The sequence below is a fragment of the Corvus moneduloides genome, chromosome 7, assembly GCF_009650955.1.
Source record: "Corvus moneduloides isolate bCorMon1 chromosome 7, bCorMon1.pri, whole genome shotgun sequence".
Taxonomy (NCBI): Eukaryota; Metazoa; Chordata; class Aves; order Passeriformes; family Corvidae; genus Corvus; species Corvus moneduloides.
Window position 1 is genome coordinate 23,739,784 of NC_045482.1, and position 24,997 is coordinate 23,764,780.

Here is a 24,997-nt window from a genome sequence, read left to right on the forward strand (position 1 = left end):
CACGGGGACTTCTGCGTTCCAGGACAGATCCCCACCTGTTGGACTGAGCAGCTGATGTGCCAGGATGAAGAAACCCTCAGGAGCCTGTGGCTGCCTTGGAAGTCTCAGGAGTGGGTAGGATCAGGCCAACCCACATGAGAGGGGGTCCAGGCAGGGACAGAGTGTGGCAGTGACTGAGCACAGGAGCTTGGAAGCAGGCAGGGAGGCGGCTTCATTGACTTGTCCGCTGTCACTGTCAGAGCAGGGGCAGTCCCCTAAAGACAGATGAGAAGCCCATTTCTGCAGACAGCTGCTCTGCTCCCATGGCAGCAGTGTGGATACCTCTACCAATGTTTCTGCAGAGGGGACAGCCCCCAAGCAACCTGGGACCTTGGAACTGGCTGTGCCAGATCTGACACAAGGTAGACTCAGCTCCCACCACTGCAGGGTTGATTAAGACCTATTGTCTGGTTGGTTAACAGCCCCAAGGCACTCACAGGTGACTTCAGCTGTTCATTTAGCCACAAATCATCCCTGGGCTGGCAGTTTATTTACCTTCCCCACCAGCCGCCTGTGGCTTCCCAGACTCTGGAGATAGTGGGTGGCCTGGCTGTAAGGGGCAGGGGAAGGGCAACATCCTGCTGTGGGCAATAGTCAGGGCTCCCACAAAACCTGTGACACCCCAAAAGGGGCTTTTACACCTAGCACTTCTTACCAGGGGCTCAGCCTGCTCAGGGATGAAAGTGGGATGCTTCTACAGCCTCTCTCATGGGGGAAGAGCTAGGAAAACCTTTCTAGACAGGCTTACATCCTGTCTCACAGCACTGGTGGTGACTCCAGGCTGTATTTCTCCAGTAGCTGGCTACGGACTTTGGAATGGTGCAAGATGACCTGAGGCACCAGGTCCAGAGCAGCAAGATCTCTGCTTCTTCAGAGATGCTTTAAACAAGGTTGACACACTGTGGGTTTCTTACAGAGAAGTAATTTCTAAATGTGGAAAGCTCTGGGGGCTGTGACCTGGTGAGTAGTTAATGCTTAGCAAACAGGTACAGCCATCCTGGAGACGGGGAGCTCTTTCAACACTTAAAAGCCTAAATGGCCTGGTTAGAAATCAGGGTTTCTCTCCCCTCTCTGGGATGGGCTAAGCACTGGTTCCTGCACAGTCCCTGTGTCAAAGGTAACTTCTATTGACTCAAGGCAGGAGGTGACCCAAAGCTGACAGAAGGACCTGGTGCTAAATTGTTCATCTAGGAAAGGCCAAAATCGAAGGTTAGGTGAAAATCAAGACACCCCAGCGTGGGTCAAGTCATACATTATGTCTGGGATGAAGACTCGATCCTGGGAAAATGGAAGTCTGGTCCCAGTCGGGAATTTTTTTATCAGGGTACGGATTTTCCTCGGCACCTTCGGCTTTGATCTTGGGGCAGTTGGATTTGTTGAGGGACATTACGTTGCTTCCCAAGGTGATACTGCGGAAGCAGTGGGGCTGTAAAACTGAACTGTGCTCTCAAATACTACCTGCGACTCCCATGGCTTGTTTCTGAGGGCTCAGGTACAGCTGGCAACAAATTAGGGAAGTATGTGAAGTGCTGTTGGTAGTGTTGCGAGACTCTACAGCTGCTGAAAACTTGTGTACACCAGACCCGGGTATCTTTGGTGGCCATGTGGGAGTTTGCCCTTCTAGTTTTACTCCTGGTTCTTGACATTACATGCATGGGAGTCACAATGGAGTCAATCCATTTGGGGCTATGGACACGGTAAAGAGCTCCAGTTGTCCAGCTGCACACCTTCCCGTCAGCAGTAGAAGGCTTTGCAGGGCTTATGTGTACTTGCAGGGGTGCTGCTGTTACTGCTGCTCTCAGGTGACTGAAGGAGGACTGAGCTCTGAATGTCCAGCTGAGGCACATCCAGAAAATCCCCCCAAAATACCTAGGCAAATGAAAGAATCCCAGGAAGCTCTGGGCTGTGTGAACACTCCTAGTGATGCCCACTGCCCAGCATGGGATGCTGTGATCAGGGTCTGCCCCAGAGAGGTGAGGGAGCTGAGGAATTTTACTGCTTCCTGGGCAGCATGGACCTCTTGCTGGTCTGCACTTCCTGGACAGAAATAGTCTAAGTGGTTAAAAGTGGAGGTACCTTTAGGGCACACTGAATACAAGGTGCATCAGGCAGGGGACAAATGGAGATGTTGATGGGGTGGGTTTCAGCACAGGGGAGCTGTGGGGGGACTGGGAGCAATATAATGCTGACTAGGAACATCTCCCCTAAACTCCACCTCATCCTGAACTAGGGTGGTTTCCTGGGAGAGTTTCTGTCCATAGTGCCCTGAACCCTCAAACTGGGGGAATGAGCTCTTCTTCTGGCTGGTATCTTGGTGTCTGCCACTTGTGGCTGATGCTCAGGGTTGCCTTAGACCCTCCTGTGCAGGAAGGATGCTGGGCAGAGGTGAGGGGCCAGGCCACAGTCGCATTCACTTATTACAGTCCTCTGATTTAGTTAGCAACCAGGTGAGCTGTCACTGGAGGACCTGATGGATGGGAAAGAGAGTTCCCTCCTTCCTGAGGAGGGAAATGAAGCTAATCAGACCTTGGGCACCTTAATCCAGCTCTGATCTGATTAACGACCCTGAAGACTGTGAACTCATCAGCACCCTGGCATCTATCACTGCCTTGCGTCCTGCCCCTTCTGCTGTCCACCACCCAGCCCAGCTCTTCTGCACACAACCCTGGACTCCATCTCTCTGCCTTGCATGGCATGGGCTGTGTGCCAGCTGCACCTCTTGCAGTGTCTCAGGGTCTGGTCCAAGTGTCTCCACTCATCATCCCTCCATGATTTTCCTAGATTTCTGTATTTGGATATTTCCACACAGATTTTATGGCTCTGTCAGCGATGTTTTCTTGCTTGTGCAATTCAAAGGCTCCAGCTTGGCTGGTTGTACTTGCATCACACCGGCATCAGTGAATTAGGCACTAGCATGGGCTGCTGATCCTTGGGGGAGTTGCTTGTCTTTGGAAAACCTCCTTGGGTAGTGCAGGGGACTTCCATGAGGACGGTAAGGCTGTGACTCACTGCTGACCCAGATCTCTCATTCAAGCCCTGCTCCCACTGCCTGGGCTACACTGGGTACAGTCACAAACAGTGTCAGGGCTCGCCAGGAGTTACCTGGGCTTTCCTGGGCTGTCTGTTACTCCATGGTGGTGACTGAGGCAGTGATTTCTCTGTTGTTCTCCAGTCTCTGCTCCAGGTCTCAAGGCACATTCCCTGTACAGAGCTAACAAACCACTGCAATCCTTGAAGTCAGTCCTGAGTGCTCAGATAAGGATGTGGTGCTCCCCCCTTGCCCTGTAGGCTATTGGTCTGCAGCAGAAGAGTTGTCCTACCTTCACTGTGCTCTCTGCTCCCTGGATATTTCTTGTAGTTTCTCCCTGTGTTTGGGAGTCTGTCTGCTCCATTCTTCCCCAGGTCTTGTCCCATCTGTGCCTGCTGCTTGGCTGTGCTGGCAATTTACATGGGGGGAGAGAGTGCTTGGTGTCCTTTTGCTTGTGGGGACATTGGCTTGTGTCCTGGGAAAGCAGAGGGGGATGGACTGGGGGGAGAGGAGAGGAGCCCTACGGCTTCCCTGATGGTAGAGAGGTTGGAGCAGCAGGCACAGCTGAGCTGAGGTGGAAAGGAACACTGCTCCACCCTCAGTACCTTCTGGCCAAGTCAGGTGTATTACTGTGGGGTGACATCCACCCCAAATCCCCTTCTGAGCAAATCCAGCTCTGAGCTTTCCATGGGGCTAATTCCTGCCCCTCTGTCTCCCAGGGAGGCATCTGGAAAAGGGCTATTGTGTGTCTCTTCCCACAGAAGGATTTCAGGCCACCTGGTGAAGCTGTTTGGTGCTGGGCTCAGGCAGCGGAAGAAGGAAATTTTTGCACACACGAGACCTTTGCAGCTCTGTTCAGCAGGGATGGGTGTGCAGGGAGATCAGCAGGCTCCATACCAGACTCTACTGGTGATGGTAAGAGAAGTCCCTAGAGTTACTGAGCAGAGAAAGCATAGAAGGCAGGGGCATATGGGGCCTTCCTCAGTGTTTCTCCTCTCTGGGCATCTGCTTGCAGCCTCAGTGGCGCACAGGATACAGTGGGGTGGACCATCTCTTGCTCAGTGAATAGAGCAGTGCTGGAAATGCAGAAGGGAGAAGAAAGACAGGGACAGGAACTTCCTTCAGCCATTATTACATTTAGGCAGGGCAAGAACAGCTGCCTTACTTCCCATCCAAAGAGCAGGACCCACCACAGGGCACTAAAAAGCAGAGGCTTGTCTGACTGTGTCAGAAGGACACAAAAAAGTGGGACCCAGAGACACATAGGTGCAGACCCTTAATGGCAGAGATCCCTAAAGCACTCACATGCACTTCACCTCTCCCTGAAGGCCAGTGCCAGGGGATCTGGACCAGCTCTGCTCCTGCTTACCCACCGTTCCCAGAATAGCCAAGGCTTTCCACTCTATCCTTCCCAGGTGTCATTCTCCAAGCTGTGTATTGTTTAGGAAAGGTAAGATCAGGCAAATAAGTACAATCTGCCTGTATGCACCTGCTGTGTTGGCATCTTGGACAGACATGGGTGATGGAGTGTGGTGGTCTTGTGTGTGTCCAGCTCAGGTCCACTGATCTCCCTGGATCACAGTGATGCAATGGGAAACAGCACAGGTGGGCAGTGGTGGTGATCCCTGGTGCACAGGATGCAGAGGAGCCTGCTGGTGAGTGAGTGCCTCTCCTGCCCTCCCAGCTAAGCACTCTGCCCTCCAAGTGCCTAGGGGCTCCACGGTGCCAGGGCAGCACTGGAGCCCAGCAGGGCTTTGACTACATCTGCTGAAGTCTGTCTAGTCTCTCCAGATCTCCTCCAGTCACTGCAACCATAGACCTTCCCTGCCATGGGGCTCTGGATCAGGATGATGGGCTCAGCGCCCTGGGCAGTGGGTCCTGCAGGCTGGGGGGACCTCTGGGTGTGGATGGGCTGGGGAAGGGGCAGAGCAGCCCGGGTCAGCCCTTGGCGTGTGCCACTGCTGTGTCCGGGGGCTGAGGAAGCCGGAGGAGGGCGGCCGGTGGGGAGGGCGGCGGGGCGGGGGGCCGGCGCGGAGCCAATGGGGAGCTGGGGCAGGTGGAGGGGGGGTTAAAACCCACCCCGTGCCGTCGGGCGAGCGAGTGCCCGGGAGGCGGAGCGGAGAGGAGGGCTGCCCTCGAGGGCAGCCCCGCTGAGCGCGGCGCGGCCCCGCGGGTGAATGCCCGCCGGTGCCGGGGCTGGCCCGGGGCTGGCCGGCCGGGCTGTGCCCTGGCAGGGGAGCGGTGGGGCGCCGGGGGGCTCGACGGCTCTGCACGGGGCAGGGCCATGCACAAGCCCATGGAGAAGTCCCAAAACTTCCGCATTGAAGCGCTCCTGGCTGAAGGGCCGGCGCGGAGCGCCTCCCCGCCGGGGCTGAGCCCCGGGAGCCCCGCGGCGAGCCCCGGCCCCGCCGGGCGCTCCGACACCCCCTCGCCGCGGGCGCCCCCGGCCGCCGCGCCCCTCGCCCCGGCCGGCTTCGTCCCCAAGCCCGGCTTGCTGCATCTCTCTGGCCCCGGGCTCGGCGCCCTGCCGGCCCTCTACCCGCCCGCCGTGTACCCGCTCCCAAGCCTGGGGGGCCAGCACCCCGCGTTCGCCTACAGCGGCATCCCGCACCTGCCGCCGCCCGGCGCAGAGCACCTGAAGGCGGCCGTGGCCGGCTCCTTCCCGCTGGAGCACTGGATCCGAGCCGGGATGCTGGTGCCGAGGCTCTCCGACTTCAACGGTGAGTGACCCGGGGACAGACTCTCCCGCCAGGCGGAACACGGCTCTGGGCCCTCGCAACCCCCGGGAGCGTCCGCCGGCACAGCAGGGTGACTGAGGTTTCCCGAACCCGCCCCTTCGGGGCCCTCCGGTGGTTCGGGTCGGGAGCCCGCAGGGACACTGAGCCCTCCGGACTGACCCCGATGCGTGGCTCGTCCTGTACCCAGACCTGTTTCCCAGCCCGGCAGGGTTGGGGGCTGGGGGTGTCCCACTGCTGGGAGGGCCTGACTCGCCCTCCGGAGACCTCCGAAGGCTGCGAGGCCCTGGGGAACCGATCCGAAGGGCAAAGTCTCGCCTTACGCCGGCCCGGTGTTCCGGAACAGCCCCGAGAAGCACTGCCTGTGCCGCTGCCGGCAGAGCCGAACCGCGCCGGCCCAGGCTGCTGGCCCCGCACGGCGCCGCGGACTCGTTGGGCTCCTGCGGGGCGGGAATGAAACGAAAATAAAGAGACGGTGGCAAAAACCTGCACCGGGAAACGAATGAACCCCTCCCGGTGCGGCTGGGAACGAACCCGCCCGCGTCCTGCTGGATGCGCGGCCGGATCGAGCCCCGTGCAGGGACGGGCCGGGACTCCGGGTCCTGCCCAGCGTCGCGCTCGGCTCGTGGGGGTGAGGGCCCGGTGGGTTCATTGCTGGCGGCAGCTGCGGGAACCGGGCGGCCTGACAGCGTGCTCGGCTCCAGCCCTGCCCCACTCCCTCCTAGTGGGCACCACCAGGGCTACGGGCAGGCACCGGATCCCGCACTGCTGTGCTGGGCCACGGCTGTGAAGGGTCCTGCAGGGCACAGATGGAACAAGAATTGACTTCAGGGACTTGTCCCGCTGGGGACTGGCACCCCCGGCAGTGTGACCTGGACCCTGCCCTGTGCTGGTCAGTGCAAAGATGGGCATTAAACTAAGAGTGACTGATTAATAAAGCCCCGTCAGAAAATCCAGATTTGTTAGCTGAGCATAGTGCCTTAAAAAGCTGGGAGCCCATTTCGAAAATAATAATAGTAAAAAAAGGCTGGATAAATAATAGTGCAAAAAATATAGATAATTAACTTGAAAAATTCAATTTATTACTCCTACCTCAAACTATTCCTGGTCAGGTTAAAGGGAAACAGGCTGGTTTTTTCCCCATGCTGTCTCCCTTTACCTGGCTTTCCGTAGACTTTAGGAAAGGTCCGTCTGTGAATCTCGAGGTTCAGAATAAGCCTCCAGTGCCATGTGCACTCCTCAAATGTGTCACTAAGACAAGAAAAAAGGATTCTTTATTAGTTAGGGGATGAAACATCTTCCTGCTCCTCTGCAGAGGCCATGTTATCCTTGAAGGGTCTCAGTGTGTTGGTGTATCTCAGCATCCTGATAGCTTCATACAGGGTTGTGTTTCACTGGAGTGGGAATGCTCCACTGCATCTGATCCTGTGGCCCTGAGCGGAGCTTCTGGCTGGGATAATGTAGAGGTATTTGTACATCAGCCCCATTCCTCTCAAAAGCAGGATCTTCTCCATAGCTGGTTTTATCCAAAACCTCATAAAAAGGAAACAAATCCCAAATTATGGGCCTGAGAACAACTTGTGAGGGAGCTCTGCAGAATGCACTGGACCAGAATGTCAATGGGTCTTGTGGAAAACACTGAACAGGGCTCCTATGGAAGCTCAGAGGGAGGAAAAGCAGTTTCTGACCCAAGTATTACTTACCTGGGTTCTGGAGAGCCCAAAGCATGGTAGACATGTGGAGGTGTAACAAGGATGCAGCAAAAGCTGCCAAAGCTGTAAATTTTTTAATCAGGGTGACCGCTGCCTCAATCCATATCCTTACTACAACGTGTTTGTTCCCAGCTCTAGGGAGCCCTTTGCAGTGGGGATTCTTTCTGTCCAGTGTCCTGTCAAATACTTCAGCAATTCTTCTGCTGTCCAGGACAGAACCTCATCCATCTCCAGATCCTTATTTCTGTCCATTGGTAACCTTAGGGTTCACAAGTGTGTCTTCAGCCCTTGCTCTTGCGGGCTCAGTGAGGCTCTGAAATCAGGTTCCTTTGTAGCGTGCCTTCTCCTTGTAGTTAACCAGGACTGGCCCCAGCTGCATGTCATGGCTGTGTCTGGGCTCATATTGCCCCACGGTGCTAGCCATGGTGTAGGGACAGGGACAGTGGTGTGTGTAGGCAGGGGCAGGAAAGCGCACCTGCTTAGGATGTGCTGCCTCCACAATCCTTCCTCATCTCTCTGAGGAGGGTGGGGGGCTGGGCAGGAGCCTCCCATTGTTGGCACAGGGCTCCTGGGCTGCCTGTAGTTTGTGGGAGTCCCTGTCCCACCACCCAGCCTAGACAGACAGATGGATGGACCTGCCTGGCTGAAGTGTCCAGAGTGACTGAGTACAAGTGTCAATGCTGCTGGTGCCAGTCATGTTTAGCTCTTCCAGGAGCAGTGGACAGATGGCTGTAACCTGATGAACCTGAAAGCCTCCTAGGACATATTATGGATCATTCCATAGGGAGATCATTCCATGGGGAGACCACCCTTGAGATTTATTTATAGGGAGTTCCAGGACTAAATTCTGGAATAAATTCCTTCTTTGGGTGCATGTGTAGAGCTGTTTTGCAGGTGTGGTCCGGTTTCATCTCCTGGGGACAGTCAGGGTGGGGAAGCAGCAGGACAGCCCATGAACTGCAGGCTCTGTGGGTATGCATTGCACACATTCTCCCTGTTACCACCTGTGTGTGGGGAGGTAGGATGCCAGGGAGATGTACCTTTAGGAACCTGGCCTGGGCTTGGGTGCTGGGCTTGCTCAGAGCAGTGCCCCTGCTGCGGGGCAGGCGGGTGCCGTGCCTCCCTCGCTAGCTGCCTGTGCAGAGTCGCATGAAGTGCCTGGCTGCCTCTGCTGCAATGCGGAGTCAGAGGGTTGTGGAAGGCCTGGGTGCAGGAGCAGGCGTGCCCTTGCTGCAGACAGCAGGGATGCTGCCTGCCCAGGTTCCGCTATCCACAGCCAGGGTCCCTATCCTGGGGCTTTGAGCACCTCCTGAATCACCCAGGGAGAGCATTTGGCACTAGAGTGCCATGACTATTAGTTTTTCTGGGAGCTGTGATTTATTTGCCCTGTTTGTCAGTGTGGAAATGCAGTGAGGTGGTGGGAGCCAAGTGCAGAGACCCACTGCAGCTGAAAGCTGTAGGAGTGGGGAGCAGTGACATACAGCTGTAGACTCTCAGGAAGAGCAAACCATCCTCTCTGAGGGATCCGGTGCTTAGATGGCTTTCCTTCCATACCACTTCTTTGCATCACCCACTTGCTAACTTCATGGCCTGGAGCCCAGATCAGATCCTACCCATGATGACAGAGAGCTTGCTGATGGGCTGTGCTGGGCTAGGAGAGCAGGCAGGATAAGTCTTATAAAACTTATTCAAAAAGCAGTGCCTTCCAAAGCTCACCAGGTGTACAGTGATCTGATGTCAGCCAGAAATATGGCCTGGGAAACAGCTGGCAAGCAGCAATCGAGGTTTAATGGTGGAGCAAGCAAGGGGCTAGCAGAGGTAGAAGGTGCCCTTACACATGCTGCCCCACAGATAATGGCCAGGGCTGCTGGCAGGTCAGAAAAAGCCTCTGGTGATGACCCTGATGCTGAGACCACCTCTCTCCCTTCCAGATCTGACATCTGGAGAAACACCTCCTAAAGCAGTCAGGGTGTTAATTTCCTCTCCTTTATCTGCCAGACCACAAAGTTAAGTGACCTATAGTTAAACAAACCAAATTAAAAACAAGTGAGTTAATATCAACCTAGGATTACCCTTGTTATCAAGTAAACGGAACTGTATCAAATAAACCAACAATTCTTTATAAGCTTTATCTAATTATCCAGAAGGCAGCTGCCTTGCAGAGCTCCTGGCCACAGACTCTGAGGGCATTCCTGGCCCCAGGCCAACCAATTTATTTACTGATACTGCAGCCAGATGCCAGGCACCCATCAGGGGGTCCAAGCCCTGCCAGGCTGAAGGGATGTTGAGACAAGCTCTGATCCTGGATGGAGTGCTGGAGGAGGTGGCTGAGCAGATAATAAATCCTTTGGCAAGCAAAGGTGTGATGCTGAGGCACTCAGTGGTCTTCTGGTAGGAGCTGGATAAGATGGAGAGCCTTCCCAAAGGGTAATTCTTTCTATGAGATGCTGATTGTGATAGGGATAGGTTCATAGCTCAGTTGATGCTTACTGGAGGAGGTAAGCCCTGGGGGGATGCTTGCTGTGCACCCCTTGGGAGGATTCTTTATCCATGTGGCAGCCTGCCACAGGACAGGGAGGGACAGGACTCCACAAGGCACACTGGCAGGACAGGCTGGAGCTACCAGCAGCCACAAGGCATAATTTCCTCTTTCCATGGGAAACTGGAACCTACTTCATTCCCTCAGTCTCAACATCTACTTCCTCCCTTTTCTCTTTCCCCAGTGAGAAACTGCAGACCCTTTTCCCTCATACTCTCTCCACACAAAGGAGCTAGAGCCCTTTAGGAAAGGTAACAGCAGCGCTGATGCCAAAGATGTTGGTCATTCAGGTCCATGAAAAGCTGCTGCCGTGAGTGGCTGAAGGTCAGCTGTATTGGCTTGGGCTTACCCCACCTGGTGTGGAGGCCAAATCTTGAACAAGTCGCAGTGGGGAGCAGTGGTGATGGATCATAATAGCTGCTGAAGGGTGTATGGTCAGAGGAGGTCACAGTTCAGGTGGCCAGCCACACCTCTGTACCCTGGGCATTGGACTGGTGGTGGCTCAAACTGTATGACAGCACCACAGAGGGATTTGAGGATTGGGGTTTTTTGTCAGCACTAGGGCAGGAGGCAGGGTGGGTTTCCAAGGAAGTCAGGCTCTGTACGATGTTTGTAATGGACACACTGCACTGAACCTGAATTGGACACTGAGAAGGAGAAATGGGGGCTGGCAGTGGGACCATGCTCCAGAAATCAGTCCCCTGCATTGGTAGTTATTTGGGATATATCCTGTTTGGATTTATTTGACTTTTGGACAAACTTTCTGTTCTTCTTTTCCCTGCTAGACCAAGCAGTCCTCATCAGCTTACCTCGGGAAGAGTGAGTCCCTTGAGAGGGTGTTAAAGCAAGCTGCCTTCCAGGCTCCTCTGAAGCTGGAATAGACCAAACTTGCACTGCTTTTAGGATCGAGATTCTTCTGTGAGGCACTTCTGTGCCTCTGCTCTTCCCACATCTGGTTTTAGTCTGGTCACATATGACCTTGCTAGAGGAGGTACAGAGGAGCCTTTCAGGGTGATCTGAAGGATTTCTGTGCTCCCTGGAGCCAGGATGCAATGCCCTAGGAGCTGAACCCTGGGCTCTCTGCTTTGGAGTGGGGAGTTCAGACTGGGAATATGATATTTCTTCACCCCTGGACCCTCCAGATCCAGAAAACACAGAACTCACGGATTACTGGATGCTGAGAGGGCACAACCTCTTCCCTTCTCTTTACCCAAAACATTCTCTACAGACCATGCTCAGAAAGAGGAACTGCTCAGAGGGACTCTTCCCTGACCTGGTACAGCCAACTTGCACAGTGCAGCCTCGTTGCAGGGAGGGACTCTGGGGCTCCAGATGCTCCAGCCACCCCCCTGTCTCAGCAGAGGAGGCTCACTGGGAGCCACAATCCTTGGGCTGCTGGACACTGCCTGGGGCTGCTTTGTGTTGTGCCCCCCACCAGCAGAGTGAATGAATTTCCCCTCCAGTTCTTTATGATGCATCTCTGGCCTTTCCCTCCCCGAGGAGCTGCAAAGGGTGTTAGCTTGGTCTGCCGCATGCCTGCAGATGCTAGCTCCTGTAACACCTCCGTTCCTTAGCCAGAGGAAGCCTTTGCAGGTCTGTTTGGTCTTGTGTTGTGGGAAACTGAGGATTTGTACAGCCAGAGCATCCACAGCCAGTCAGAGCCCACATAGCTGTGGAACTCTGCAGAGCTGAGACATCGTTCATCTGTCTTTGTCCTGGAAATCTTTTGAACCTCTCATTCGGTTTTAGCCTTGAATATATTTCATATGCAAAATAATGCATCGTGTGTGTCAGAACCATTGGCACAGTGTGTTCAGTCAGTCCCTCGTTTAACTGGCTGGTGGCTGTAAGATGGGTCCCACATGCTGTCTCTCTTGGCACTGAGGGGCTACAGGCACAAGAAGGGGTTGTGTCTATCCTGCTCCCATGAGGAGTTTGCACAGTCCTAGCCCAGCCTGTGTTCTATCTCTCTGATCCACCCAGCATCCAGGTACTTGGGATCAAACCTCTGTTGTGATCAGTTAATGCCTCTTTCATAAATTCCTGCCTCATGCGTCATCACTGTGTTTGTGAAGGGCTCAGTGGACACCTCGGGAGATGGGCAGGTTGGGATCAAAGCTGGAATCTGGGGGGATAGCATGAATGGTGTCCCATGCCCAGCAAAGTGGGTGAGTTGGAGCGGCCCTTGCCAAGCAGGGCACATCTTTGGGGCCAGAATGCTCCATCTTGCTGCCCAAGATGTGTCAGCAGGGACGTGCCAAGGACCTTTTGCATTAATGCCCACCGCCACCACCCCCCATTCTCCCCCACACCCCTTCCCGCTGCTCCAGCACTTTATTCCCAGCTGCAAACCCCTGGGTTTGATTGCTGCTGTGGTGCTGGGAGAAGCAGTAAAAGCTGAACCCCGGGGGACAATAAAGCCAGTGGAGGGGAGATAAGCAAGGATCAAACGGAGTGCGGCAGCCACCCCATGCTGGACTCTCAAAGGTCCCTTTGTTCCTGCTGCCTGCTGATTCAGTGCCGCTCTGCCTTCAAGGGCTGCAGGCGAGATAGTGGAGCTCATGGACAGCCCTGCCGCAGCCCCTGGCCGTTGAGCTGCCACCTGTGCGGCCCAGCAATAAAAAAAGAGAATTAATTTCAGTCACAGCACTGATCCCAGTTGTACACCGAGGCCTGATAACATATCTCACTGGTTCCTATCAGGCAATAAAGCCATTATTGGGGTGGGAGATGATGGAGACATTCACCTTCCTCCTCATCCTGGGTTTGCTGAGGGGTTGTCCCTCTACAGGTCTGCTGTCCCCTGACCCCCACCCACTGTCTGCTCTACAGCTGCTCCGCAATCTGGCTTGATGGGGAAGTGCCGTCGGCCTCGCACAGCATTCACCAGCCAACAGCTCCTGGAGCTAGAGAACCAGTTCAAGCTCAACAAGTATCTGTCCAGACCCAAGCGTTTTGAGGTGGCCACGTCGCTGATGCTCACTGAGACACAGGTACCTTGGCCCTGGGGGGATGGAGCATAGCACCATGGAGCTGCCATGGGGGAAGTCAAGGTCATGGGCAGTGCTGATGCCATCAACCCCACTGCTCCTATCTGGCAGAAACCTGCCTGGTGGGCTGCAGGCTCTTCTCTTGTGAAGGGCACCCCAGAATTACTGCTTCTCTTTTTACCTGGCATCCCCAGCTTGGGTTTCAGAGCCTTCCCATCCCTCAACATGCTGGGGGGGGGGGGGTGTTAAAATGAAAATGTCCCTGTGCATGTCCTTGGCTGGAGGCTGGATGGGGGGAAGGCAGCAGCCCCCATTATTCCTCTCCCTGTGACAACCTCAGCCTCTTAGCACATATCTGTAGCACCATGGGATGCCCCACAGTGAAGAGGTTTTGGGGGAACCCTCCCTGCAGGGAAGGTGAGGGGGTGAGTGGGGACAGGATGGGGCAGGGTACATCCTCTCCCCTGGGGGCTTTCCCTTGGCAGGTGAAGATCTGGTTCCAGAACCGCCGCATGAAGTGGAAGCGGAGTCGCAAGGCCAAGGAGCAGGGGGCTCAGGCGGAGGCTGAGAAGCAACGAGGGCTCAGCAAAACCTGTGAGAAGCTGCTGCCCGGCGAGCCCCAGGGACAAGCTGCCGAAAGCCCCGAGTTCATGGGACACAGCCCTGGCTCAGGCTTCCTGCACTGCAGCACCTCCGAGCTGAGCTATGGCCCGGACTCGTCTTGCTCGGGGGGCGAGGAAGAAGAGGAGGACAAGATGGGTGCCACAGAGAGGAAGATTGGCTCTGTGTTGTGAAAGGCGAATGGAGCCAGCTGGGTAGAGGGGCCAGGCTGTGTTGTGGGGGGTCTCTTTGCTGGCAGACACAGACTGTGCCTGGAAGGAGCAGGGGGCTGCAGGGCACCTGCCACCCTTTAACTTATGTGTGTTTGGATCCTATTTAACTTGTAATTATTCCTCTGTGTGTATCTGGAGGAGTCCCTAGATCCCTCCCCTATAAAGCTGTTATCTGGATGCCTGTGCTTTTCCTTAGGGGATGGGAGGCCCTGCCCCTGTCCTGCTACTGTGCTGTCCTACCAGATCCCTGGGGGAAAAGGTGGGGAGAGCAAACTTGGACAGCTGGCAGCCTGCTGGCACAGCTGGAAGAGAGAGACCCAGGACCCTTCCTTGCACTGCCACTTCCCTACAGATCTGACAGTGCCTGGAGCAGCATATCCTGGTGTGGTGCCAGCTTGTCCTTCCCTTTGCTAGCATGAAGAGCTGGGAAGGATGTCCAGGTTGCATGCCAGCCTGCCTTGCCTCCTCCTGCAGCTGTAGCATCCCTGGTAGGGTCTGTGCTTTGCAGGGCAAAACTGTCCTGTGAAGCAAAGCTGATGCTGTTTTCCATGCTGCAGTTAGCCTGGTTGCATTGGTGTGGCATTGCCTCAAATAAGGGGGGGTGGGGGGAAGGGAGGCACAAAAGTGCTCAGGCTGTAAACGCTCAAAGCTGTGGTGAAGTCCCCTTTTCCCATGCTTAACTTCTCTCAGTTCCTTTCTGGGCTTGTTTCATGATGCTCTTGGGATGTTGCTCACTGACTGGGCTCAAATCAATCCTTGGTAGCAGGATGATGACTGACACCCTCTACCACTTCCCTAGAAGCACTAGGGTTAAGCACTGATTCCCCACAAGTAAGCATGCTGCCCTTGTCCTCACAGGATGCTGGAGGGTCCTGGAAGGCTCTATTGACCTCCCATGCTTCTGTGCACTTACTGGGTCTCCCCTTGGGGTGCTGAGATGGCTATGAAGGCAGAGGGCCAGCCCGAGGGGGCAGCCCTGCTTCACCACTCCAGTGCACGTAGGGCTGCAGGAGTGGAGCAGGCGGGGCCAGGGTGACCCATTCCCAAACATACCATGATGTCCCTCCTGTGCCGCATCCTGCTGTCCTCTCCTCTCCTTGTTTCTACCTGAGAGTGGCAGGGAGGGCTATCTGCCCCGGGACTTGTGGTCGGGGTGGGAATTGCTGAAGGGCAACAGTCCCTCTGGAATCCTGGGTCACCTCTGGCAGACAATCAGTGATGGAAGGGACAGGTAAGCTTTGGTGTGGGGCTGTCACACTTCGCAAGGCTGGGAAAAGCCTGTCAATGTCTGGGGGGCAGCACCCTGGGCAGGGGAACACATGCGATGCTTTTGAGACAGAGGGGTGGGCAGAGGAAGCAGGTGAGGGGAGAGAGGAGCATGGGGAGGGACGGATGCGATGGATGGATGACGGTCCTGTGTGGGGGGACAGTGACCCGCAGTGGCTGCTGGCAGCTCAGCAATTTTCCCCTGGGTGCATGGCGTCCTCACTGGCAGGTTCCCTCTCCCCAGACAGTCCATCTCAAGACATGCAGGTGTCCAGACCCCTGGAATTGCCTAGTGGGGACCTCTGTTTCTGGGGAGGCTGCAGCCCTTGCTCCAAGGGGATAGATATGAGCCAGGGTAGGAGCAGGTGCCAGGAGCCTGCCGTGGTTGGTGTAACATGGGACAAGAGAGAAATAAAAGTGGGGTAGGGGGGAAAAAATACAAGGAAAGGAGGAAGGGACGGGGAAGCATGGAAGGATGGTACCTAATTCCCTGCCATTGCCGTGTGGGGACGACTGAGCGGGAGAGATCCATTGCTCCAGACAGTGGTGCCAGCTCCCAGCAGGAACACAGGGCTGGGCACAGAGATGCTGGCACATGCCAGTCCATGGCTGCAGGAGCATCAGGGCCTAAGATATCACCTGATGTGCAGCCTGGTTCAGCAGGAGACCACAGGGAGTACCACACGCTGGAGCTGGGCACATTGGAGGAGGGCTGAAATGGGGGGACAGGAATGGTAGAGGCAGAGAGGAAAAGGCAAGAAGGAAAGCAACAAGATTGCCAGGAAGGAGGAGGGGAGCTGAAGGCATGTCACAGGCTTAAAACATTCACCTTGATGGGCCGTGACAGGTTTAATTTCCAGAGTACAATCATTAAAGTGATGGATGGGGGACGTTCATGTCTCGCCTGGTGCACTCAGGCCCACCATGCCTGCAGGAGGGTTTGTTTTGTTGTTGTTATTTATGAGGTTGTTTCTGGAGGAGCCAGGCACTTGTCCAGAGCTGGGGAGACAGAGGAGGGGGTGCAACTGATGCTGGAAGAGTTAGGGTGCTGATTTACAGCTGGGCTGCTTAGCTGGATGACTCATTTGTAAACATCGACAAATGCCATTAAAGCTGCATCTCCTTCATGCCTCTGCCCTGGCATCCTCCCTGTGCTGTGTGATGTGGCTGCTTTCCACCACAGTGCTGCCTGTGCACCCTGGAGGCACTATCTGTCCCTCCCCACCGGAAAAATGAAGGTTCTGCCTCCTTAAGGGTCATCCAGGGCACTGGGAAGGTGTAGGACTGTCCCATGGTGGTTGTGATGCCCCATGCGAACGATACCTGATGGGCTCATGCAGCCAGGGCTCCCCACCCTCTGTGCCTTTGCTGGTCTTGGCCCCACAGCTACTTTTGGCAATGCTAACAACTTGTTACTTGTGTCACCAATGCTCCAAGGAGCTTAGGGTGACCTGGCCCCATTAAGGTGTCACTCCATCCCTGAGAGCACTCTCCAGCCTGCTGCAGCCTGCGCCCCCGTGCCACCCTGCAATCCCCACACTGTCCTCGTTCATCCTTTCCATGCACCCACGGACTTCACGGCCCCTCCTCTGCTGGCTCAGCTTTACACTGTCGCCTGCCCTTGCACTCATCCTCACCCCTCACCCCGAGCCTCTCCTGCACCTCTGCATCCCTCCCTCTTACACTCGCCCTCCTCCATCTCCTTGCCCCTGAACTTCCCATCTCCCCTGGATCTCTGTCTCCCCCGTGCACCCCTGAGAAGTCTTCACCAGCTTCCCTGACGCCTCCACGTTCCCCGGACCCCCACCGGCCCCCGCCCCCTCCCTGCCCCGGTCCCGCGCCACCTGCCCCGCCCTGCGTGTCCCTCCGCCGCCCTCTGGCGGCCGCCGCTGCCCGCGCGAATTGACCCGAGGCGGCCACCGTCGTCGCTCCGGGAGCCGCTGCGTCCGGTCTCCATGGCAACGCGGGCCGGCCCGCACGGCGCTGAGCGGCCGGGACCGGCTCGGGACGGCACCGAGGTGCCCCGGGCTCCCGGTGTTCTGGGGAGCCGGGCTGGGCTCAAGGGAGCCGGACTGGCCCGGGGGCGATGGTGACCCGGGGCCCGGGCTTCTGCTCCGCTCCGGGGGTAGGCACGGTTATAACGGAGTGGGCCGTGCCCCAGGGAGCTGGGCAGGCGCTCTCTGTAGGGAGCAGGGTCCTGCCATAGTCATCCATACGGGGCTCGACGGGGCCAGGCCACGCTACAGAGCACAGCTTTGCTGTACTGGGCTCTGTGGGCCGATAGTGGGCAGGGCAGGGCTGTGCTATCCAGCGCCAAGGAGAGCCCTTCCACAGGGGCTGGGCTGCGAGTCACGACCCACAGGTCATCGGGACAGCCGTGGTCTGTGGAGAGGGCTGGACTCAGCTGCAAAATGGGGACACAACGGGGGCTGCTCCCCTGCAGGGAGGGGGCTCAGCGCCACCATGAGCCTGAGGAGGGGGCGTTTGGTCTCGGGGAGTGCCCAGCTCTTGGCAGCAAAGGCGCAGGGGGTGCAGGAGCAGCACGTGTGAGGACTTTTCCCTCTTGTTTCTCAGATGCTTGCTCAGGCGCATGGCGAGCCCCAAAGCTCTGACTCTTTTCGGAAGAGTGGCTATGACAGGAAGGTGAGCGGAGGAGCAAAAAGTGCTGCTGACGTGGGGTGGATTGTCTGGCAGGCAGGGAGAGGAGAGAAACAAAAAAGCTTTTAGCCTTTGCGTCCGTCGTTCATCACACCCCTTAGTATCTGCTGTTTGGGCTGTGGCCAGGAGGTGTCCTCTCTGGACCCCTGGAGCAGGGCTTTTGGAGACTCCTGGAGTTCTGCCGCGGGGTGGCTCCTCTGATCTGCCAGAGTCAAGAAACCCTTAGCGTCGAGAAACGGCTGTTTTGAGTTATTTCTCCTCCCTTCTTCCCAAACTGCTACTCCCTAAGGTGTCTTCAAGAGAGGCAAAGAAGAAGAAAGTCATATTCTGGGGCATTGAGGTGCCTGAAACACTCAGTTGGCATGGCTGGGAACTTGGAAAAGAGATAATCAGACACCTGACCTTGAAAAATGTTCATGGGAAAGCCCAGAAGCTGAGCTACAGGTGCGTGGGAAGTTTGTTTGTCCTTTGTACTCCTCACGCTCTCACTGCATCTTCACTCCTCCTGCTGTATCAGTCACCTCAGCACCTTTTCTCAGATTCACCTTCCCTCTGTCCCCTTTAGTGCTGTGCTGGAGACAATGTGTGCACCCTTATGTTGCAGAACAGAAACCTGCTAATTCAGAAACACAGCCCTTGTTCCTGGCAGAAGTCTGTTAAATGAAGTGCCTTGTTTAAATTCTGTTTTGCTGATACTTCTGTCTGTGAGGCATTTCCAGTCTAGTGAGATTTTAATTGTGGATGTATGCCAGCCAGTCACTAGTGTGACCTAAAACCATTGCTCCCGGAGTCCCTCTGGATGTTGAGCCATTCCAGCAGTCCCTGTGACCCTCCCTGCTCTGAAACTCAAATGTGTCTGCCCTATGTATTTTGCTCATACTACACGGCCTGAAAACATAAAATATTGTTCAAGGAGGGGGTAGGTACTTAGAGCCAGGAGTGGGTTCTGTCCCTCTCTACTATTTTGCTGCCAAAGTACCCTTGGGGTCCAGTGTGTGAAGTGCTTCTAAATTGTGGGGTCTGGAGGTGTTGGTTATTTATTCTCTTTTCTGCTGTCTAACTTAAACTGCACGCCCTAAGACAAAATCTCTTGTTTTGACTTTGTTATCTAGAGCTCCTTCCACGCCATACTTCTTCACTGTTTTCCAGCAGCCGATTACTCTGAGCCCTGGTATGTCCTTAACTCTGCCCATCGTTTTCCGGCCCAGGGAAAAGGTAAAGCAGCAACATCACATCTGCTCTCAGTGTTCCGGGGGAGGGCAGTGGGCCTCTGCCTCTCTTGTCCTTTCTGATTTGTTTTCACTTGAATGCATGAGACCTTGGGGAAATTCTAGCATAGAAAGAGTGGGCAGAATGACCTTCCTGCTCTCTCCACATCTTCATTACCTGAGGGAGCCCTAATCCCTGACTTCTCTGCAGAGTTTGCCTGTAGTTATGAGAGGAATCCTCACAAGAAGTATTCCCAGTTTTTCACGTACCACTTCTGGCTCTCAACTCAGTAAGATAAAGTGCTTAAACTGTCCACGCCTGGTTTGATCCCAAGGAAACATATCTGGGTGGTTTTAGTGCAGAACCTTGGGTTGAGGAACTCACTTTCTGCTTTCATACAGGAGATCTCAAACCCTCTACATTCAAGGGCTACCGGTTTTCTAAAGGGATATGTCAGGGGCCTCCCTTCTTTTGGATGGATTGGGTTTCTTTAAGCTTTATTTTAAACAGCAATGATTCTTTTCATCTAGACCATTTTCTTGATTTTCACGTTGTTTGCAATGTCTGTCTTGGCTCTGAGTGTTGATCTCTGGCTGTTGTGGACAGCTGTATGTCTTTGATGTATATCTCTGTCCTAGCCATAGAGCATGGTCATTGAACAGATTCCCAACACCCTGCTCTCTTAGTATCATGATTTTTTGATGACTGTTCAGCGTTCCCTTTATGAAATAAGCTGCTGGCCTTGTTCCATTTTCAGTGAATAGTTTGTCTGCAGCACATCAACTGCTAAAGCAGGAGGTTGCCTTTCTTAGAGAGAGCAAAGACTGTGTGTGTTGCAGTGCCCAAGGTCTCTCCTTACCTGTATAAGTGTTACTCAGGAGGGGTGACAAATGGGAAGCATAGAAAACACACATCTTTCAATTCCTTCCATCTTGGCTGGCTAGCAGATGTCCTGAGGCTATTTGTACACAGTGCTGTCAACACTGCATCTTTAAGTTGTGTGTTATCTGCTTGGATCTCTAGCTGACAAAGCATTTAATCAAAGAGTAATACTTCTGTGCTTGTGGAACTCAAAGAAAGGCTGTTCATGCTTCAGTTCAGCTGAACTGGAATCTTGAAAATACTGAAAGAAATCCATCTGCATTGAAACAAATCAGGTGAAACTAATGTGGCCTTCAACTGCTCTCCCTGAGGGTGTTTGTGTGCTCTCTGACAGAGGAGTATGCCTGGGCACCTTCCACACTGCCTGCCTTTTCTGAGTGATTCATATGCTCTCTGTCCTGCACAGAGGCCTCCACTGGTGCCTCTGTTGCCAACATTTTTTCCCCAACACTTGCAGAGGTGATGGTGACAGGTGAGATTTTAATTGTGGATGTATGCCAGCCAGTCACTAGTGTGACCTAAAACCATTGCTCCCGGAGTCCCTCTGGATGTTGAGCCATTCCAGCAGTCCCTGTGACCCTCCCTGCTCTGAAACTCAAATGTGTCTGCCCTATGTATTTTGCTCATACTACACGGCCTGAAAACATAAAATATTGTTCAAGGAGGGGGTAGGTACTTAGAGCCAGGAGTGGGTTCTGTCCCTCTCTACTATTTTGCTGCCAAAGTACCCATGGGTAGAGCTGCAGTACCCCCAGGGTGGAGTCCATCTAACTGCTGTCTCCCCTTGCTTTTCTGTGCAGAGGGATTATGAAGACAGCATCTTCTTTATGAAAGCTGAGGGTGAGTTCTCTGTTGCCCTGCGTGCTATGCGTCCACGCTTCGGTCTGTCCATGCCGGCTGCTGTCCAGTTGCCTGTCTGTGCTGTCCACAATGTCACGGAGATGACCTTTCCTGTGTGCAATGTTGGGTGAGTGAGAGGTGGCTAAGGAGACACTCTTTCTGTTTTGTCAGGTATTTTGCCACTTTTTTGAACTCTCCAATGAATGCAGCTCATTCCAGTGGTTATTGGTTCTGCTGGCTGCCTTAACAGGAGGCAAATCTCTGCCTCCCCTGAGGTCTGGGCAGAAAAGGCAGCAGAATGGTAGTACAGGTCACTGTGGGCACATCTTGACATCTCACATCTGCTTGTTGCCAGCATATGCTGAGAACCATTCATGCACCGGAACTAGGTGGGGACAAGCACAGTGTCCCACTGAGAACATCCCACATTCACAGGACAGGCCTGGGCTTCTATTTAACCAAAGGCAACCTGCCCAGCATGAACAGGGAGAGATGAGCTACCAGCTGGAAACGTTTTAGTCATTTAGGAGCAAAGATGGTCCTGGTTACCAAGGTTTGTCCTGTTTTAGTGAGGAAGGACAGTATTGTAGAAAGGAATGCAGTGAAGTTCCCAGGCAAGGAGGAGGTGTACTTCCAACCAAGTGATTCCAGCCATTTCAAGTGTTTCAGTCTCCACTTAGAGAAATAATTTGTACCAACTGATAGGCCCAGGCTGTTGGAGGATAAGGATGGTAAGAAACACACACCTTGGATCAATAAAATAGAAAAAGCTGATGGCGTATCATGTTCTTTGCAGAAATCAACCAAGCAAAGGGGGTTCTGGAAAATTGAATGAGGTATTAAGGAAATAGCTCAATCCTCTCTTCTCACTTGAGCATATAACAGAGGAACAAATGTTCATTTGGAATTATGTAGCTGCAAACTTAGACACAGGAAAAGCAAATACTTAATTTTGGAGCTGATTTGCTTGGTATCACCTTATGGCCATTAATAAAGTTCTTAGCTGTAGTAACCAGGATTCATTAAAGTGTGAACAGAGCATTTGCAGAGACAAGAGAAAAATTTCTTCACAGCATCACATATTTGTCCAGATGCATTAGGAATTCTTCCATTCAGCACTGGTTGCTTCCCGTCCTGACCAAATAACCTGTTGGGAAAGGCCCATCCTATGCATAATTGCACAGGCAGCAAATGATCCATTCATCTCCTTAAAATGTATCTCCATTTCCTAGTGATCTCATTAGCGTCTTTTCCTGGGAGACACCAAGCCCTTTCTTCATGACTTCTGACCGTAGCACACTGGACCCAGGTGCTGAGTGCATGGTCAAGGTGACCTTCCAGCCAGAGGTGGCTGGGGTGCATAATGCAGTAGCAACATGCTGGTTTGGAGGTGAAGTGAAACAAAAGAGGACAATCCAGCTAAAAGCCCTGGGTGAGTCTTTCTTGCATTTAACACTGAAAGAAATGTGTATTACCCCTAATTCTGGAATAGCATTCTACAGGGATACATGGAGGGCCTGCACTCCATGGATGCTCTGCCAAATTTGGCTCAACCCAGTGATGAGTAAGTGAAGCCATGGTTTGAAAGTGGCCTGTGAAATTCTCTAATGTACTTTTGCCAATTTGGAAGTGTTACCTGAAGAGACAGAGGGTCCAATATGGTCTGTGGCATGCTTTGGCCAAACCAGCATTTTCAAGGCCTGTTTAAGTTGACAGAGAGGGAGAGATGAGAGGAGTTCACTGGAAAAAGCCTCTACAAACTCCTGGCTATGTCTGCACTCAGTGTCTCCTGTCTGTCCCTGCTAGACAGAGAAGCAGAGGGAAATTTCTAAAGCTTTCTGGATGCAAGCTAAAATAAGCAATGATTTCATTACAAGTCCTTGCCTGAAGTGACTTGTATGGCCACTGACAAACAAAAAATGTGATTCTGAGTTAAGTAAATTAGGGCTGGAAGGGAGCTTATTTGGTTCAAAGCAGGGCCAACTTTGAAGGCAGATCCAACTTCGGAGTTATCTGAGGTTCTTCAGAGGGTTGTCCAGTTGAGCGTTGAATATCCAAGAATGGAGGTTCCACCTATCTTTCCTAATCCAGTATACTATTCTCTTTAACAGCCAAATACCCCTGCCTGCGTGTGAGTGTGACAGGAAAGGAATATGAAGGTGTACAGCCTGGAAAGTTTCAGGATGTCCTGTGTTTTGGATCAGTACCAGTGGGGACAACTGTGGAGAAGTGTGTGGAAATCTTCAACATGTCTGTGGTATGTGGAGGGGAGATTGACTTCTTGTGAGAAGCTGGCATGCTGACACATTTCTCTGGGATATGTGGTCTTGTGTATCTCCCTTAATGCTGTGAAAATAACCTAAGTGTGAATGTGAATGAAGCAGAGATGATGAGCCTTCCCCTACCAACCATGCCATTCACCCTTGCCTTCCAGCTACAGTGCTGGCAATTTAGCCATTTGCAGCATGGTATTGCAGCTTCCTCCTGCTTCCCTTCTCTGCTTGGTCCAGATCAGGCAGCTGCCATGTCCTTTGCATCCTACAGCTCTCCTGCTCACCCTGGACAAGCCCATCAGTCCTGTGCGTCAGCTGTGTCAAATTGGTGTGTGTGTGTGTCCCAGGCAGCCCAGTGAATTGCTCAGAAAGTCAAATGGATTTGAGCACCTTGTTACCTGTGCCAGCTCAGCCCATCCCAGCCTCAAAATGGATGGATGTACTCAGAGACTGCTGACATGGATGACAGCAGTGCTGACTCTTCCACAGGCCCTGCAGCTTGGGAGTGGAAAAGACACATTCATTTGTCATACTGTTTTTATTCACACTGCAGTGGTGCTCAGCACATTGCCAGGCAAGGATCAGGATGGTTTTTTTAAGGGTGTTGAGGAAGGTGTCAGAGCACCAGCTTTGGTTTTTTTGTGAAAAGAAGATCCATAAACAAGATGGAACTGTGGGCTGAGGGAAATAAGTTCTCTGCCTGCATGTTCCCCTGGTCATAGCAGTCACTTAGGCTACTTTGACCCCTAGGGACACCCTGAGCCATCTTTACCAGGAGGGGCACTCCATCCCCAGAGATCACCAGGAGTTTTGCTGCAGCATGCTGATTTCTGAGCATATTATGGGAGCTTGTTGCTACCAGTTCTCCATCAGAACAAGGTGGCAGAGGTTTGCTGCACAGCATTTCTGTGGTGGCCTTGGTGTTCTTGGTGGTGTCCAGCACTGCTGAGAACTACAGTTCTTACCTGATTAGTGTCCTGCATTCAGAGCCATCCTGCCTCATGTTGGATCCTTTGTTAACCTATTTCTTTTCTACTTGTAGGTTGATGCACCATGTAGAATAGAACAAGAAAAAGACCCTCTGCTTCATGGTTATGTTTTCTCCTGTGATGTGTCCCATGGTGTTGTCCCTGCCAAAGGGAAGCTGGTCTTGTGCATACGGTTTCAGCCTCAAATAGTAGGAGAGCACAGTACTTCCTATTTCACTATCGGATCTACTGGATGCCACTTGGAGACTGTTCTGAAAGTGGTTGGCTCATGTAAAGGTACCAAAGCCTTTCCTGTTTCTCCCTGTCAGCTTCTTACCACTGGTGGGAAAAGGTTAGTGCTTGGGGAAGGACTAGGAACTATCATAGCCTGCAGTCACAGACTAAACTCTGCTGGGATCCTGGCTGTCCCTGGTGTACTGTTTGGGATTTATACTTGCCTGACTGTTTTAAGTGAATGTTTAGCTGCTTCTTAGGACTAGTAGGTTTGCTGATGAGCTGATTCTGGTTTGGGAAGATCAGTTAAGTGAAGCAGTGGCTTGTGACATGTTGGAAGAAACAGCTATGACAGGTCCAGGATCTTATCTTGCATGTTGTGCTAGGTCCTTCTGTGTCCCTGGACCAGTATTCTGTGGAATTTGACTGGATCAATCTTGGAGAGAGTTTGATGCAGACACTGAAAATCAGCAACATGTCAGATGTCCCGGCCTTTTATCAGTTTGATATTGACAACAAAGGGAGCGTCTTCTCCTTGGATCGCCCCTGTGGAGTCTTGGAGGGCAAAACAACACTGACACTGAAGGTGACCTTTCGACCTACTCACCCAATGAATTATCACCGCAGAGTCGTGTGCCTTGTCCACCACCAGGTATGGGAGGCAAAGGGTAGTTTCTTTGCTGTGATACTTTAAAGACATCTTACAGTGTAACCCAACAGGACTGGCCTGTCTCACTTAGTAGTCCCTGCAAATCTCTTCCCACTGCATTTTCATTAATACTTATCACAGA

General features: G+C 53.4%; 2 protein-coding genes across 7 annotated transcripts in view; both read left to right on the forward strand.

Moving 5' to 3' along the window:
• The first annotated feature begins 5,269 nt into the window (after window positions 1–5,269).
• On the forward strand, window positions 5,270–14,095 carry LOC116446692 (motor neuron and pancreas homeobox protein 1-like). The gene is made up of 3 exons (XM_032114901.1): window positions 5,270–5,787; window positions 12,886–13,046; window positions 13,529–14,095. Exons 1-3 carry the CDS (start codon window positions 5,352–5,354, stop codon window positions 13,835–13,837), a joined length of 906 nt encoding a protein of 301 aa, XP_031970792.1. The 5' UTR covers window positions 5,270–5,351; the 3' UTR covers window positions 13,838–14,095.
• Window positions 14,096–17,072: 2,977 nt separating this feature from the next.
• The window catches only part of CFAP65 (cilia and flagella associated protein 65), a 32,268-nt gene continuing 24,343 nt past the window's right edge, over window positions 17,073–24,997 (forward strand). For all 6 annotated transcript variants that reach the window (XR_004241274.1, XM_032114651.1, XM_032114655.1 and 3 more), the window contains exons 1-9: window positions 17,073–17,160; window positions 17,717–17,785; window positions 18,090–18,244; window positions 18,913–19,015; window positions 20,692–20,858; window positions 21,964–22,163; window positions 22,843–22,988; window positions 24,047–24,269; window positions 24,593–24,858. Coding sequence is in view for 5 of the 6 variants with exons in the window: in XM_032114651.1 (XP_031970542.1) it covers window positions 17,098–17,160; window positions 17,717–17,785; window positions 18,090–18,244; window positions 18,913–19,015; window positions 20,692–20,858; window positions 21,964–22,163; window positions 22,843–22,988; window positions 24,047–24,269; window positions 24,593–24,858 (1,392 nt within the window). In the remaining variant the exon portion in view is untranslated. The remainder of the gene's footprint in view (window positions 17,161–17,716; window positions 17,786–18,089; window positions 18,245–18,912; window positions 19,016–20,691; window positions 20,859–21,963; window positions 22,164–22,842; window positions 22,989–24,046; window positions 24,270–24,592; window positions 24,859–24,997) is intronic.

What these genes read in the sequence shown, in the direction of transcription:
- LOC116446692 (XM_032114901.1), top strand. Translation starts at nt 5,352, where the DNA reads ATGCACAAGCCCATGGAGAAGTCCCAAAACTTCCGCATTGAAGCGCTC. An exon ending in GAGGCTCTCCGACTTCAACG is followed by an intron (nt 5,788 to 12,885) that starts GTGAGTGACCCG and finishes TCTGCTCTACAG; the next exon opens with CTGCTCCGCAATCTGGCTTG. An exon ending in TGATGCTCACTGAGACACAG is followed by an intron (nt 13,047 to 13,528) that starts GTACCTTGGCCC and finishes TTCCCTTGGCAG; the next exon opens with GTGAAGATCTGGTTCCAGAA.